General features: G+C 44.0%; 1 protein-coding gene across 1 annotated transcript in view; it reads right to left on the bottom strand.

Annotated features, from left to right (window-relative positions):
• Positions 1-355: 355 nt before the first annotated feature.
• Positions 356-16853, bottom strand: part of PI4K2A (phosphatidylinositol 4-kinase type 2 alpha) — a 61842-nt gene continuing 45344 nt past the window's right edge. Inside the window, exons 7-9 of the mRNA XM_030204735.1 lie at positions 12467-12600; positions 9416-9475; positions 356-7176 (exon numbers count right to left, since the gene is read on the bottom strand). Coding sequence (XP_030060595.1) covers positions 7015-7176; positions 9416-9475; positions 12467-12600 — 356 coding nt within the window. The 3' untranslated portion in view covers positions 356-7014. The remainder of the gene's footprint in view (positions 7177-9415; positions 9476-12466; positions 12601-16853) is intronic.

The raw sequence follows: 16853 nt of genomic DNA, 5'->3' as shown, positions 1-16853 counted from the left end.
AGTTCTCTGATCCTGCAGGCCAGAATACCGATGGGTTCATTTAAATGAGCTCTACGGTATTCCTTGGCGCACTCGTTTGCTGCGCCAGAGCCCGCGGATCATTCGGTGTAGGTAAATGCAGGCTCTAGTCCTCATTAAACCTTTGATCATCTGCCCAACAGTTTGTTTTTAGAAGCATCTATGCTTTGGTCGGTACAGGTTCTCTCACACACACACCTCTCTTTTCTCCTACTGACGCTTGAACTGGAGGCGGTTATTATCCATAAGATCTGCTCCTACCGCAGTAGTTTGTGTAAAACTTCGAAGTGCCCCCCCCCCCCCCCCCCCAACATAGACACAATTCTGGGGTTGTCCATCTTATTTTATTCATAGTTTCATTTGTTTTAAATACATTACATACATTTTCTGCAGTGTACTGTAAAAACAATACATTTGGGATCAGTTTTGCACGTACAGCAGGAATTAACATATAATGAAAACCTTTGTTTTCTGTTAAGTGCTCTGCAGAGTCAACCGCTCAGGCTTATTCCTGAACCAGAGTAATATACAGAAAGCAGCCCAAAGCTCAGCAGCAGCTATTGCCAAGGTAAGGCAGGCTAGTGAAAAGCTGGCATCCCCTACCCCCCCCCCCCCCCCCCCATTCCCTGAAGTGCCTCCACTGAGTTGGAGAAATATACTTGGATCCCCCTAGTCTGAATTACCCTCTACCTCAGGACCTAGAAAGGGCCAGCAGGCAGCTGAAAAGGTTATACCATTCATTGTGTAAGTACCCAGAGAAGGGGACTGGATTTAGAACAGGTAACATAGATACATGCCAAGGGCACCAATCTCTAAGAGACCCAGAAACTGACACATCCCTGCTTCTCTCTTATTTTCAAGAGTACTCCCTCCACACATGCCCCCTGCACTACATATCTTAATATCTGGGTTTATCAAAGACCCATGAATTATACACAATAAATGGCTATTTCCATGACCAACAGGCAACCTTGAACATCAAGCCATGACCAACAGGCAACCTTGAACATCAAGTTCAAAGGCTCACCTCCCTGCATCATCAGACTTTGTAACAAAATTTTTAAGAATACACTTTTTATTTAAGGCAGTCATTCCTAGCAAGTGCATCACCCTAATAAATAAAGGATAATTTTAATTTAAACTTTCCCATCAACAGTTAAAAACAGATTGCTTCTTGAATTTCAAAAGGCACTGTAGTACAGTTTACTTCAAATGCCTTTGAAACTCATTAGGACAAACAAACCTTACTCTCACAGCTTAGCAACATTTAAACAAGAACTGAGCCAAATCACAATAAAATTTAATCTGCTTGAAAATATTAAAAATTCACCCTTATTTAGGGGAAAAAAAAAAGCTTTAGGGTCTGTATTGTAATTGGGGAACAAAGGGGATGAATCTGAAACTCCCAAAGGCCTAGCCCACGCTTCCGCTTGATAAGCAAAATGGAGCAGAGTGACCAGTTGAGATAACAAAATCATCACATTTGTTCAACCATTCCATTCCATACCATTTTGGGAGTTGTCGTAGTGCTTTTCAGTACACAACAGGAAAACAAATCTTACAATATTATGAGGTACAGATGCCTAAAGTTATTGGAAACATCCAGTCAACATTCAGTGCTGCTTTTTCTAATGCCCTACTCAGAATCTATAACAGAACTGATCATATCTGCTTTTGAAAAACAAAGAGAAAAAGCACAACTGGGCCTTCAAGACGGAGACAACAGAAGTCCTTTATTTCAGTATGACCCGACACGGGCTGTGTTTCGGCACAAACCACGCCTGCCTCAGGGGCCCAGATTCAGTATGAGATATATAAACAGGGAGCACAGTAAGAACAAATTCTTAAGTTAGTAAACAACTCCCAGCGTAGAGAAACTCATAGATTTCTGAGAGAACGCAGTCGGTCAAAAAACCACCAAAGGACTTCTGTTGTCTTAGTCTTGAAGGCCCAGTTGTGCTTTTTCTCTTTGTTTTGCTATTTATATATACTGTTTTCCCTCTCTGGTTACTTTGTATATTTGCTAAGGTCCATTTTCTTCTTTCCCAGAGCATATTCTTTTGCTAAGACACTTTACTGAATGAATCCAGTAAAAATAAAATGTAGCATGAAAAGAAACAGGGAAGAGAGAATGCCAGAAGTTTCATGAAGCTACTTGTGTCAGTACGGTCTCTCTGAAAGTAGTAAGCTGGCAACGCATGTAATGGGATGAGTCATGGAGCTAGGAGTGAAAGAATGGACTTGAATCAGGAGATCAGAAGTTAATTCCCCCCACTGTGCAATTGTGGCAAGGTTAATCATCCTGACCCCAGAATGGAAACACTGTATTGTCCTGTACAACATCTTCCACGTTTCTATATAAATTATTTTACAGAAGGTGTTCTAACATTCCCCAGGAGACACTAAGGCTCCTGCTTTATCTGAAAATGTAAATTCTTGTTCTTCTCCCCCTTTCCCCGCTCCCAAAATGACTCTGGGTTATCACAGTGCACCCTTGCAAAGTAGTAGACAGCACTGATCTTTATAATTAGTGCAAGCTCCTTCCCCTCACATGCTGGGAAATAAGAGAAAACAGTATCAAATCAGCAATTTTTGCACTTATAAAATTCTGAGATGTTACCCCTGTTTAGCTATTGTAACTTCAGAAAAAGCAGGGCTTCTGACACTTTTGGGAAGGCTTAAACATTATGATGGTCTCTCTTTAGAAAAGAGACCAACAATAAAATCCAGATCCTCCTCTCCCCTCCCACAGTTAAGAAAATGGGGCGAACTACTTCAGCCTCCTTCCACAAAATAAAATATTTTAAAAATTATTACAGTAGTCATATTTAAAAAAGTGCAATTCTCATTTTAAAGATCAGGCCTTCAATTATCCCCTGTAAAAATAAGAATTAAAGCCACAGTTCAACAGAACCAACATTTTAAATGTTAACCTGCTGATGCTGTAAATAATAATAATAATATACATCCCTCAAAGTGGAGACAAAAGCAAGAAAAAGAACCTAAACTCGTACACTGATCAATCAGTGAGCCTCTATTGTGTGGACTGCTTTCCCATTGGTTGCTTGGAAACAGAAGGGAAGACAGAATGTGCGAGTGGAGCATCATGCTTAGGTGACTTGCTTCTTTATATTAGTCTCTCCTAGCTGGGTCTAGTGAGGAAGCCACAATGGATATATATGAGAAAGTAGTGGGTGTCTAGTATATGCAAATCTAACAAATTTCTCTTTAGATATTCTTTAAGGATACCTTAAAAACCAGACTGGTTAGGTTTGCCTCCCAAAGCTTGGGAATTGCTGTATTAAATCATTTATTTAGAGAGTGCTAGTACAGCTATATACTTGTTGCAGCAAAGCTCAACAAACATCTTTGGCTTACACTGGAATGCTCCTTTAATTTTAGAAGGATGCCTATTTCAAATTAAGATGCCAACCAAAGCCAGAAAGACCCAGAATGCTTTGTGTCATCATATGGTCAGTGACTTCTATTTCTCAGCCTGCAGTTCTCTGGGCGCAAAAACTTCACCAATGCCTGACTGATTTTCTCCTCTCGCATCCCTGCAAAATCCAAGCAGCAGCAGCACATCTTAAGCAATACTTTCAAAGTATTGTACGCTGTCATGTGCTGCAGTGAAGATTGCCCAGGCCATGTTACACAGCTGTGAGACGCAATAGTGCAACCCTGAAAACAGCTGCATGCTTGGCAGAAGAGAAAGAGAGGGAGACATTTTGGCTGAGCTTCTGTGCCCTAAAGTCATTCCACATTCTTACAGGCTTGTCACTTACTCATGTCCTTGCTATTTTACCTACACTCTCCTTGAGTTTCTGGTGCTGGTAAAAACCTTGGACATTATACAGACAACATTCATTTTACAGGCTTCCAATGTGAGGGAGCCTGATGGACATTAGAGACAGTGTCGGAAAAAGTCATGTGCTACTCCACATCTGAACAAGAGGAAACTGCATTGTTGGAAGAATGTTCAAATTGTTAGTGCTGGTTAATCAACCTTATTAAAATATTCAAGCATCCTGGGAAACATCAGCATTTAAAGGGCAGATCTATAACAGGGCACACAGAGGATGCTTGGTAGAAAGGAACATAGGCACCTATTTCCTTTATAGGATACTAGCATAAGTAGACATAGGTGCCTACAGTGTAGGTGCACGTATTTATGCTAGCCACAGGCCTGGCTTAAGTGTGGGCACCTAAATACCAAACATGCCCTTGTACATTTATAGTATTCTCTAAAGTACACGTGTAAGTCTGCAGCCCCTTTTGCAAATATGCACTGTGCAACATAGGCACATATTTGGCATATATGTGCAATTACAAGTGTACAGGCTAGCATTCTAAACATTTATGTACATGATCCGTCTGCTCCTTAGTGTGTTCAGGTTGTTCAGAACATCTTCATGGTGCAAGAAGATCTGACTATGCTACACTCTCTTAAGAGAGACACATTGGTTGCTGATTCTCCCATGTATAGTTCTTTTAATTATTCACTGGGTGTTTATCGTTTTCTCTTTTGCTTCCATATTCTACCGTATGCCTCTTGAGATCTTCTGCTGTCAGCTCCCTCTTTTATTCGGATTAGATTGGAATACACATCACAGTGCTTTCTCAGTTTTAGCGCTTTACTTCTGGAACTCTTTGCGTCAAGATTTATCTGATGAAGTTTTGCTAGTGAGACTTAAAGCAGGCATTAAAACGCAGCATTTCACCTTAAACTTTAAGGGCTCTTGCCAGGGTATTAAATGTGGTTTTACCTATCGGCCTCAGCAGCTTTTGATAGGAGCATCTCTAACAAAGGATGGCAGAAATGTAAAAATTGTCATTCCCTCGTGTCATTTTTTTGTGTTTTTATCCTTTAATGTTTTTATACGCTTTTATCTGTAATACTGCCATTTGCACATTCCATATAGCAGTTATCAAATTCCATTAATAAAAACTGCTAAGTTGATTCTGGGGAAAAGATTGAAAAATTCTCACAAAAAGAAAGTACTGACCATATTCTTTCCCAACAGTAGTTATCTTTTGCAGGATGAGCTTACACACCACCATCACACCAACCTTTCAACCACAGGAAAGCAGAAACAAGGTGATTGTGTCCTTTAAAAAGTTTCCTCAGTCCATAGGCATAACTTGCCTGCCAAGTACGGGAGGACACGGAGGTCATATTAGCAGTGGGGGAAGGGGACTAATTCAGCACTGCCCCACCCTATTTTCAATTTTCAACTCCCTCAGCTGTGTACTAGTAGTAGGTGGCTTAAGAAGAACCTAAATGCTGGCAAATTCAAGATTCTGAATGAGAGAATATAACCAAGTTATTCATGTTTAATTTTATATATTCCTAACACATCTCTCTTCTCTACCTTGTTGAAAGAAAGAAACAAACAAAAGCAGGCATTCTGTAGATCTCTTATGAACCACCAGTCAATCCCAAAAATCCACACTAAAGCTAGCGGGGTGTTTTCTGTTTCTCTGCCCAAGGTGGTTTTGGTACACAGTCACTAATGTACTCCTAGCTGTCTTCTACAGTCCCCACTGCTCATGTCATCATGTAGGAAGCCCAGAAAACTGTATTCAAGGATTCTTCCCCCAGTGAGACTATAAACACCTGTGTAAAGCTGAAAGGATTAAGAATATGAACATGCAAGAAATAAACATCAGAATTCAATTATTTAACTGTGATAACACAACTCTGAAATTTACAGACAGTGACAGTAACACTACTTAAAGCCAATAGGAAGCCTAGCTATGAACTGAAGAGTGATATCTGTGACCATATAGAGAGCTTCTTTCATTGGCTTGGCAGTGTGATTTTATGCAAGCACTGCAATGTGGGTAGACAGGTGGATGTGAATGGGGGTAGGTGTAAGGTTAATACATTAAATTTAATAAAAGGACCAAATGAGATAAGGTAAGCATGACGACTGCAGGGCTGGGCAAGTCCTCAGCTCCATCTTTTCCATGTCGTTAATCCTTACTCAGCAAGCACAAAGGAAGTGTAGAATCCAGTCTGCAAATACAGATAACTCCCTCCAAGCCCCGCCCCCACATATTGGAAGAAATTTCTCAGTCTACCCATACTGGAATTTCCCCAGACTCGGGATTTCTTCAGTCCTGAATCTTCTTTCACAAGTAGTATAAGAAAATAAGAGGAGGTGCAAGGAACAGGAGTTTCCAACAGCGAATGGGAAGGGACAGATGCTCCCGTTTTCTATATCCTTACTCAGTGAGGGCAAATGACACTTCCACCAAGGCTCCAGAGTCGGGTGCTTTCTTTCCGTCATTCTATACAGCAGTATATGTACAATGCTTACACATGTGCATGCAGGACACATGTCTAGGGCCCAGCAAAATGCACACATGTGCCTATGTATGTACAATCTATAGGAGAAGCTGTATATATATACACACACATGTACACAGCAATCAGGGTGCATGTCTGCTTGTTATTTTTACATGTACATTATCTACAGAGATGGATAGATCTATGTAAACATTCATCTGCTCCCCAATGAGGGTGTGCACAAGTACAGAAGCTTCTCGCCACATACCTCAAACTACCCCACTCCTGCTCCCTTTCTAAAACAGGATGAGTGCAGGGGACTTCCAATGTCCTTCAGGGCTTCATCACCTGAATTTAGTAGACACCAGCACTGTTAAGCCAGATGATGATGTAAGAATCACAGCTGGTTTCTTAGAGCTTTGGCCAACCCTTTTCATTCCTCTTCCTAGAATCACCAGTGTACACCCTTTGTACAAGCAGCATGTGGAATGTAAAGGATCACCATGGGCATACAGTTGCAGGTTTTCAGGCTTCTGCCAATCAGTTGGCATTAAGATGCCATAAAGCGCACACCAGAAGAATCACCAGGTCCTGGAATGATCTCCAGTTTTAAAAATGCTGGAGGTTTTTTTTTTCATTCTTGCAGATCTGTGATCAGAAGCTTCACTGTCCTTGTGCTTTTCACGCCCTCCTAGTTTCAACTGCTACCACCACGAGAAGAAGGGTTTCCGGCTCTGGAAGCTCTGTGTGTATGACTCGCTGGAGTTTCTCTGGTGCGACCGTGCTGTCTCTACGATGACTGGAGGTGTCTGGACCAGCTGCAAAGGGCTCTTTCCATCCTTCAGAACCTGTGTTAAGTTCAGGATCTGGAGAGTAACAGTGAGAGCCAAAGCAACATAATTAAATACCAAAGACCCATGAACATATCACTGACAACCTCCCCTCCAAGACCAGAACAAATCTAAACAAACAGTTTCAGGTTCCCAAAGACTTCTAAACTCAATCACACACAGCTGTTTTCTGACATTTTCCTGTGTGTCTGGTTAACTTATTTAATGGCTCTTTTGGAAGGAGGATAAGGGATGTGTTATGGACCAATGCTAAAGGAGAGAGAAGGGAGGACAGAGAATGAGATTAGGGAATGGAATCTATGGGGAGGGAAAAAGAAACAGAAGAAGATGGAAAAGGGATCTCGGGAGGAAAGCAAGAAGGATAGGGTTGAGGAATAGATAGAGGGAGGAGAGGGGGGTATCAGAGAGTAGGGGGGAGGAAGACTTACAAGGAGAGGAGAGAGGAATGAGGGGTTATCACAGAACAGGAAGGAGACAATCCAGAATCAAGAGAGGGAAGAAGGGAGGATCAACTATTATACATTTTCTGAGACTGATCCATTCTCTTATTCAACCCCTCCCTCCCTCCCTCAAAGCCCTTTCAGATTTTTCACTTCCACATCATACCCTCTCCTATTCCCTCACTGCCCCTCAGTCACTTTCACCCCTCACACTCTCCACGCCCCACAATCCCTCAGTTAGTTTTTCTCCTCCTTCCTTCAAGCCACTACAACTACAATTATCTTACTCTATCTTCCCCCCTCCTAACGTTCCCCTCACTCACTTGCTGGTTCTTCCCATCTCTTCTTTCCTCTCTACCCATCAGTCACTCCCTCCCCCAGTCGAGTTAATCTGGAGCCAGTGTGCAACCATAGGAAAGATAAGTAGGGAGAGAATCAGGGATGGTAATAAGGGATAAGAAAACAGCAGAAGGATAGGGGAAATTATGAAAGGAGAAAAAAAATGAGTAGGGAGGTTCCGAGACTGGTGAATGAGAAGGAAGCAGAAAGAGAAAGAATATAAACTAAGGGAAGAGAAAGAGAGTGGGAATGAGGTTGGAGAAAACCCAGGATGGAAGATGGAGAAACCTGGATTTAGAGGAAGGTTTCCCTTATTTGGCCCTGGTATTCTCTTTTGCAAATTACTACTCGTTCAATCATCTTCCTCTCTTGATCCTTTCTGTATCCTCCCCTAAATGTACCTGAATGTAAGTTAAAGTGAACTACTATACAAAAAAGGCATGAGCTAAAATACAAAAAACAAAACAAAAGCAGCCGAAATCCATTTCTACTGTCAGGTTGTCAACTAGCTGGTTTTCAGCTGGCTTGGCCATTTTTCCTTTGGCCAGACCAGCTGCTGGCAGAGATTAAAAAACTGGCAACAGAAAAGCTAGTTTTTAGGCTGTTGGTATCGATCAAGCAGCAGGAATAACACAACAGCAACAGGACTAGCTGATGTCCATGCTGTGATCCTCCAAAGAGGGAAAGGGAAATGTACTAAGCAAGCACCTGTCTTGTCCTGCCCACCCACACAAATTCACATGGTAGTGGCATAGTGGCCATTCAGCAGGTCAGGCTCTGCACAGAATTGGAGTGTAGCAGACACCATATTGATTTTGGACCCCCTACCACCCAAAGCCCAGTCCTCATCAGGCTAGAAAGGATAACTGCCCCCCCCCCCCCCCCAAGGCTTTGACAGTAGAAAAAGACAACTGCAGGTCTGGAACTCTACCCCTCCTGCATATCATGTCTGTATGTTATAGGGAAGAGCTGCACTGGAATCTGGAAACAGAAGCTTCATCCTCCTGCCGCTGCTGGGCTCAGACTGACAGTTTGAACCATGCAGGACCAGCTTTGTTCAAAACACCAAGACTAACCCCAAAAGCAGGGGTGGAGAAAATGCTGATGCAGTTCTACTCTTCTCCCTCACTTGCAGACTCAATCAGCGGAATAGAGGGGGAAAGGCTTCAGCAAAGGAAGGATTCCTAAGGAGCAGTACACGAGCGGAGGCAGATTGGGTCATTATTCTGCAGTGACCTAGCAATTTCCTTACAAGGCCTGGACTTTGTGACCCTTACTGCAGCGTCACAAGAGACTGAGAGAACTGCTTTTAAACTATGGCATTCTATAAGAGTACAGATATTGCATTGAAAAGCAATAGCTGAGAATCTAGCAGGGTCCCAATCCTAGTTCATGGGTAACACATCAGTTGCTTGCCATCAAACCACAGGCTTAGCCAGCACTCTGGTAACAAGTTAAATGTTCAGACAACATACCTGCCCTCTCATAACCGCAATCTGCTTGTGAAACTGTCCCCTATCAAAACCAGGATCTTTCTGCAAGAAACAAAATCACATTAAACTGGTTCTAGCTGGTCTAAAGCAAGCGATTATATAGCTTGTGATGCACAAAGGGGTTTTCTGTGGCTCTAATGTGTGCCATTAGCAGTCACCAAGGACCCCATGCAAATGTATTCCAATGAGCTCAGTAGTATTCTAATGTGTATTCCAGAGAATGCACAGCTCCAAATCAGCCTTAATTTAATGAGCAAATTTTTCGGGTGCTCTGGAGCTACAAAAGCAGTCTGCTTGTGTTTCCTACTACTCACCAAGTGGCGCACCTCCCCCCCCCCAAAAAAAATATATATTTTTTTTAACGATTTCCCCTTGCAGTCTAATGGACCATGACAACACCCCCACAAATCTTTTTTTTTTTTTTTAAATTTTCCCTGGTGGTCCAGTAAATTGGACCCCTTCCCCCTTCATATGCATGCCCCCCGGTCCCGATCCGCACACCTCCCTGTACCTTTACAAGGTGGAGGCAGCAGCAACTGCTCCTCCCTCCTGCCCGCCCTGAACAAAATGACGGCGGCCAGACCTGCCTAGTGCTTTCTGGGATGTACTGGGCAGGTCTAAGCACCAAATAAGGGAAAAAAAACTCCTTCTATGGTGTTTAGCCCCACCCAGTGCATCCCAGAATGCAACTGGCAAGGCCTGGGCACCACCATTTTGTTCCAGGCAGGCCCAAGGAAGGAGGGAGGAACAGTTGTTCCTGTCCTTCAGCCTCCACCTTGTAAAGGTACAGAGAGGGGTGCGGGTGGGGGGGGGGGGTCAGGGTCGGGAGAGGGATGTGTGCACTTGGAGGGGGAAAGGGGTCCAGTTCACTGGACCACCAGGGAAAAATTTTTAAACAGATTCGGGGGGGGGGGGGGGGAGCAGGTCAGGGTCCACTAGACCACCAAGGAAATTTAATTAAAAAAAAATGTGGGTCAGAGGTGGCGGGGTCTGGTGCATCAGAGAGCTGTCAAATGCATTCAACAGTAGTGTCAAATGCATTTGACATCTCGGAATCGCAAACAGCAAGTGATGCACAAATGGGGATCCATGCAGCTTATTTGCATGCAATCCCCTTTGTGCATCGTTCGCTGTTTGTGAGTCGCTAAATTTTACCAAGACAGCTGTATTTTATGGCTGCCTTTGTGCATAAGGCCCCAGGTTTGGGAATCAATGCTGCATGGGGAGAACAAGCTGGCAAGACGTTTGTCCTACCAAGAGATTCCAGCATTCCTTCCAATACAGCTGCCCATCTTATCTATCACGGCAAATAATTTCTTTTCATCCCTGCGGGTGGCTAGCAGCTCCCCATGCTCGACCTCCCCAATTCTCCTGAACTCTTGCCCTAGCAACCCACTAGCATTTATGTATTCAGATCAGTCTCACTCTTCTGGATTGCTAGGGCACGGGTGTCCCACCTTGGCTCTCACCCAGTCAGGTTTTCAGGATTTCCACAATGAATATACATGAAATCTATTTGCATATAATGGCGGCAGTTCATGCAAATAGATTTCATGCATATTCATTGGGAAAATCCTGAAACCCTGACTGGGTTGTGGCTCTGTGTAGTGGCATACTGAATGCAATAAGATGTCACCTTCTGACCCTGTTCAGTGTATGCTACGAGTTGCGTATCCTGCATAAGCTTTCCATATGTGTATAAGAAAAAAGGCTCGATGTAAACACAGAAGAACGCCAGTCTTCGCACACTCAAAATCACAATGAACACAGCAAAGATGACACAAGAATATGGTCTCAAGATGACGTTGAGGAGGCTACTTTTCACTGTTGATTCTGCGGAACAAAGTTCTCAGAGTTTCATGAACAAGATTTTTATTGGGTAATATGTCGACTGGCACATGATTTTTCCATGGACAATATTTTAAGACTTCAAAGACTTCTGAGACAGGCCAGCTGGCCAAAACAATCCACACAATAAATTTGGACTTTTCAACATCGTCTTGAGATCATATTCTTGTTTCATCTTCACTGTGTTCTTTATGACAAAAGGGTCACAGACAGATAAATGGATGGCTACGGCCTGAACATAAGGCATTCTTTTTCCGGTGGAGAAAACATGCAGAGCATTGCTCATGGAATTCTTTCCACCCCCTCTGATAATGTATGTTGGCATATCTGTGTATGTGTGTGTGCAATTCCTTATTCACTATGTTACAGTGAATTAGAGCATGTATAATGCAGCTGTTGGAACGGCTTCTCCCACACAAATGTATTAGGGCAGTATTTTGGAGAGGGTTCATTCCTCTTCCACCCCCACCCACATGCAGGAATGTCACATCTACAGTACAAACTCCCTCCAGATCACCTTGTCCGTTCCTGTGATTACAGCTGTCTTCCAGTTCACCATCTCTACTGTCTTCCCACTGGCCGGATCCTACCTACAGGATCTGCTGCTAGTTACAATGGAAGCAAAAAGGGCAGGCTCACTCACATGGGGTGGTGTGGCAGTTGCGGGAGGTTGGTTTTTGGAGATGGGGCAGTTCTAGGGTTTAGGAGCCTAGGAAATTCCATTTTTTAAACTGCCTTGTTCTGTTCTCTGCCACATTTCATTCTCTTCAATAAACTCCTTTTCCCATAGAAAGGCATGGGGGGGGGGGGGGGGGGCTTAACATCCATTTTCAAACTCAATTTGTCTTTTTACCAGTTTTTCCCTACATGCCAAGTTTCATCCCATTCTGTTCATTTCTTGATGCTGGAACTCTTTCTCCCACAGAAATGGACTGGGCCATTTTTTTTTAGGGGAGAGGCCTATTTCTCTGGAACCCCCAGTTTGATTTGGCCCATTTTCCAACTTGTGCCTTTTTACCTATTTCTCCCGCATGCCATTCGGTTACATTTTTGGAGAGAATTATCTTGCCCCAGACAGACAGATGGATAGAAATTAGACTCCTTTTGCATAATTCTTTCCAACTATTCTTGAATTGGAAAAAATATACTTATGGAAAACCTAAATATGATTGTGAAGACACTGACCTCAAACAGCTCATACAGGTCTTCTTCCAGATCCTTCACAAAGTTTGGGTCAGAAATCTTTGGCATGATAAGATCTTTGATTTCTTGCGAGAAGGGAACTTTGGCCTGTGGTAACCAGGCCCAGTAAAATGGATCTGAGGATGAGAGACCATCGCTGTCACAGGTGAAAATTCCTAAGGCATAGCTAAGCATTCACAGCAAAGGGGAACAGATACAGAAGGAACCTTCATACAGAAATCCTCAGATCAAGGAGCAAAACATGAAAGAGTAAGCAGAAAAGCAGTTTAAGCAGCATATTTGGACTAAATCATTCAAAAGTAAATGAAGATGTAGATGTGTGGGCAGATAAAACTAACAAAATCAGCTCCAATATGACCTTTTACAATATTAAGTTCTAATAGTATTTCAGTCATCTCATAAGTTTGCTGTTTTGAAAAGATCCCTCCCCAGTCTGCAGTATGATTTCATGCCACTATTTTAAGAACTAAAATTAACTTTAACAACAAAGTAATTTCCGTTCTTAACTGCAGAAGTAGAGCATGTCAAGAATGGTCTGTTGCTCTTAACAGCCCACTAGTGCCCATAATGAGAAGTGAAAGTGCCTGCCCTCTGGAAATAAGCTGGGTGTTGAAGTGACACATACAGTCAAAACCTGCCAAAAAGCAAATTACATCCAGATTCCTGCTCTTCCACTATAAATAAATAAAAACGAAATAGCCAGGCTTCCTCATCCACAAAGGAAAACGTAGGAGCTCCTGAAAGCCAGAAGGTGGTAATCCATGTTCTAAGGCAGTGTTTTTCAACCGGTGTGCCATGGCTGCTCCTCACGTGCGCTGCGGAGTTCTGCAGATATCCCTTCCAGGTCATAGGCGTTGCTACAGGGCGGTAAGTGCCACCCTAAAAAACTGCCTTACCATCTCTTTGCCTCCCCAAACAGAATCAGCGCACTTCCCCCTCAGGTCTTTATTCACCTCACTATCTTCCTCCTCCCACCCCTCTGGTCTCTCTCCTCTGCGCCACAATTCTACAAACTTTGTGACTGACAGCAGCTATTAGAACAGGCCTTCCTCTGGCTAGCCCTGGGGTCTTTCCTTCTGACGCAACTTCCTTTTGCCACGTAGAACACAGCAGAGGGAAAGCCTCCTGACAGCCAGAGGAAGGCATGCTCTACATGCTACCAGAAATTGCAAAGTTTGTAGAATTGCGGCAGAGAGGAGACAGCAGGGGCGTAGCCACGGGTGGGCCTAGGCCCACCCAATTTGGGGTCAGGCCCACCCAGCAGCAGTGTTCCTGCACAGCGATTCCGATCGCAGGCTCGGCTCGCAGCAATTCCCACACGCTGCTGCCTGCCGCTCAACAATCTCCTTGCAGCTTCTAAGCGCTAACCCGGAAGCCTCTCCTCTGCCACAACTTCCAGTTTCTGCCCAGTCAAGTTGCGGCAGAGGAGAGGCTTCCGGGTTAGCGCTTAGAAGCTACAAGGAGATTGTTGAGCGGCAGGCAGCGTGTGGGAATCGATGCAAGCCGAGCCTGTGACCGGAATCGCTGCGAGCTACAGGAAGAATGCTGCTGGGCGGGCCTGCAAGGAGGGTGAGGAAAGATGGGGTGAAAGTTGCTGCACGGGGGAAGGGATGATGGGGAAAAGATGTTGCATGGGGGAGGGAAGTCAGGGGACAGCAACTGCATAGGGGGGAGGGAAGATGGAAGGAAAGATGAGGCATGGTGGGTGGGGGAGATGCTGCCTGGGGAAGAAGGGAGAGATGCAGCAAAGGGGTGGAGGGGTTAGGAAGGGAGAAGTCTTGGTTGCATATGAGATGGAGGGGAGGGAGACATGCTGCATAGAGAGGGGATAGGTGGTGAGAGGGAGAGAAATGTTGAACATAGGGGTGGAGAGTAGAGAGAAATGATGGTAGAGGGGAGGAAGGTAGAGATGCTGTATGGGAAGGGGGAGAGAGATGTTGGACTCAGAACACAAAGGAGAGGGAGAGAGAGAGATGGTGGACAGTGGGAATGAGAGGGGGAGATAGACATGGGGGTTGATGAGAGGGAGGGAAAGGTACACAGTAGGTGGTGAGGGGGGAAATGCTGGGCCATGGGGGTGAGGACAGGAATGAAGAGAGAAGGGGCAGGAAAATATAAGGCTACCAGGGTGGGGTGGGGAGGGGATCAGATGCTGGTTAGAAGGGTGGAGGGAGGAAGACGATGGGAATAGTGAAATCCATTGGGAGAGGCCAAGAAGGGGAAGAGAGAGTGGCAAGGAAATGAATAAGATAGTGATTACAGAAGGTAGAAATATGGTAATGGGGAGTAGATTAAAGATAAAAGCGAAAGTAGGGATGAGGAGGAGTAAGATGGGGAATGGGAGAGCTAGTGGGTGAAAGAAGAAGATGGAAATTTGATAGGTAGTTGAAAAGTAAAAAGGAGACAAAGAAGGGTGAGAGAGAGGCAGAAAAGAGCTAAAAAGGAATGATCACTATGTCAGAGGCAGGAATAGTAAGGGAACAGACAGGAGAGAGGAGAAAAGACAAATGGACTGCAGCCGCTTGAAGAAGAATTAGCAGACGACAGAGAGGAAAGCAGAAAAGAGAAATTGGAACCGGCAAGATGGAAAAATAAAATGTCCAGACAACAAAGGTAGAAACAAAGCATTTTATTTTGAATGTTTTAAATGGAATATGTTAGCTTTTGGAAATGTGCATAGCAAATGTCTTTGTATTGTGTTCTGTAGAAAAGGAAATGCATCTCTGTTTTATGTCTCCAGTGTTGCAGTAATGTTATATTTAACTTCTTGGGGTTCCCTTTCAATTTTTGTCTAAATATTTTTATTTCTAATTTGTGATCCCTTGGTTCTGTATTTGGTGAGGGTCTGTTGGTGTGATAGTAATGGCAGGTGGGAAATTGGAGGGGAGGCAAAGAGGAGAGGGAATCGGGGAGGGGAGCCCTCCTTTATTTTCTGACCTGGGCCCAAGCAGGTCTAACACCAGTCCTAACCCTTGCTGTATAGCTGGTGAGGATTCCCAGCCATCCCCAGCTAAGGACCTCCTCTAAAGGCGGCCAGAACTCCCTTCTACCAAGCTCTGGCAACAGCATCCTTGAGCCATCGACAGCTAAGCATGTGTGGGGTGCTGGCATCAGTGGCTTAGGGTCATTGCTGCTGCCTGCCAAGCTTGGTAAAAGAGAGTTCTGGCCACCTTCAGAGAAAGTCTTCAGCTGACTGAGCTTCAGGATCCTCATTAGCTAAAGTATTTATATTTTGAGGTGACGGTAGGGCGGAGCACAGAAAATTTTATGCCCACCCACTCTGGGCTCAGGCCCACCCAAAACTGGCTGTCTGGCTACGCCACTGGGAGACAGAGGCCTGAGGGGTGAGGAAGAAGGTAGAAAGATATTGGACCCACGGGAGGGAAGGGGGTGGGGAGGAGAGACAATACCACAGAGGGAAATTAATAAAATGCTGCACATAAAGGGAAGGGAAGAGAAATCTGAGAAGGAGGCAGAGAAATTGGAGAAAGCTGAACATGAAATATAAGTGCCTGACAGACATAGGACAGGAGGTAAGAAAAAAAAAATAGCAAAATGTGCTTATTTCTAGGATAAGCAGCAAAAAATATATTGTACTGTTTTGAAATCTTGCCAGGTAACCTGGATTAGCCACTGTTCTAAACAGGATGCTGGGCTTGATGGCCCTTCAGTCTGTCCCAGTGTGGCAACGCTTATGTTCTTATGAAAAAAAGCCCTGGAAACAGAGTTAAGAACACAAACAGAGGAAAGCACAAGCAACAACTGGGAACAAGATGATTGGAATAATAAAAGTCACCAGACTACAAAGGCAGGAAAAATTATTTTAATTTTCAGTTCAGTGACTGAATTATGTCAATGTTGAAAATTCACATCTGATGGCTTTTTTTGCACTGTACAGGAGGACACATTTCTCTGGTGTTGCACAACATGCAGAGTCTGGTATCTCTGCTTTCAGTTTTTGTCTGCATGTTTTTTGGGGTTCCCTATTTTGTATCGGGTGAGTCATGTTCTGCACCTGCAACCGAAGTGAAGGATTCTGCTGGCATGTGGTGTCTGTGTAGGAATCTGTAACAGTCTCTCTTGTTCCAGTTTCCCAGTAGCAGGTATATTGGTGCTGTAATGTATTTCAGTAGCATAATGAAATAACTACTTCTGAAGGTTACAGGTATGGGTTGGGATGGAATGGATCTTAGCGAAGACAGATGCGTATGAGTTAAATTCCAGGTGGTGTGCCATGACAATTTTAGCACCCTCTCAGTGTGCCACGAGATGAAAAAGGTTGAAAATCACTGTTCTGAGGTGTGTTTTGAGCACAGCCACGTATAGGGCATGAGCAGTAGCGTAGCCAGGACTGAATACACTCCAGGCA

The sequence above is a fragment of the Microcaecilia unicolor genome, chromosome 5 (assembly GCF_901765095.1).
Source record: "Microcaecilia unicolor chromosome 5, aMicUni1.1, whole genome shotgun sequence".
NCBI classification, from domain to species: Eukaryota; Metazoa; Chordata; class Amphibia; order Gymnophiona; family Siphonopidae; genus Microcaecilia; species Microcaecilia unicolor.
Note: the sequence above shows the minus strand (reverse complement) of the source record. Positions and strands in the feature narration are given on the sequence as shown.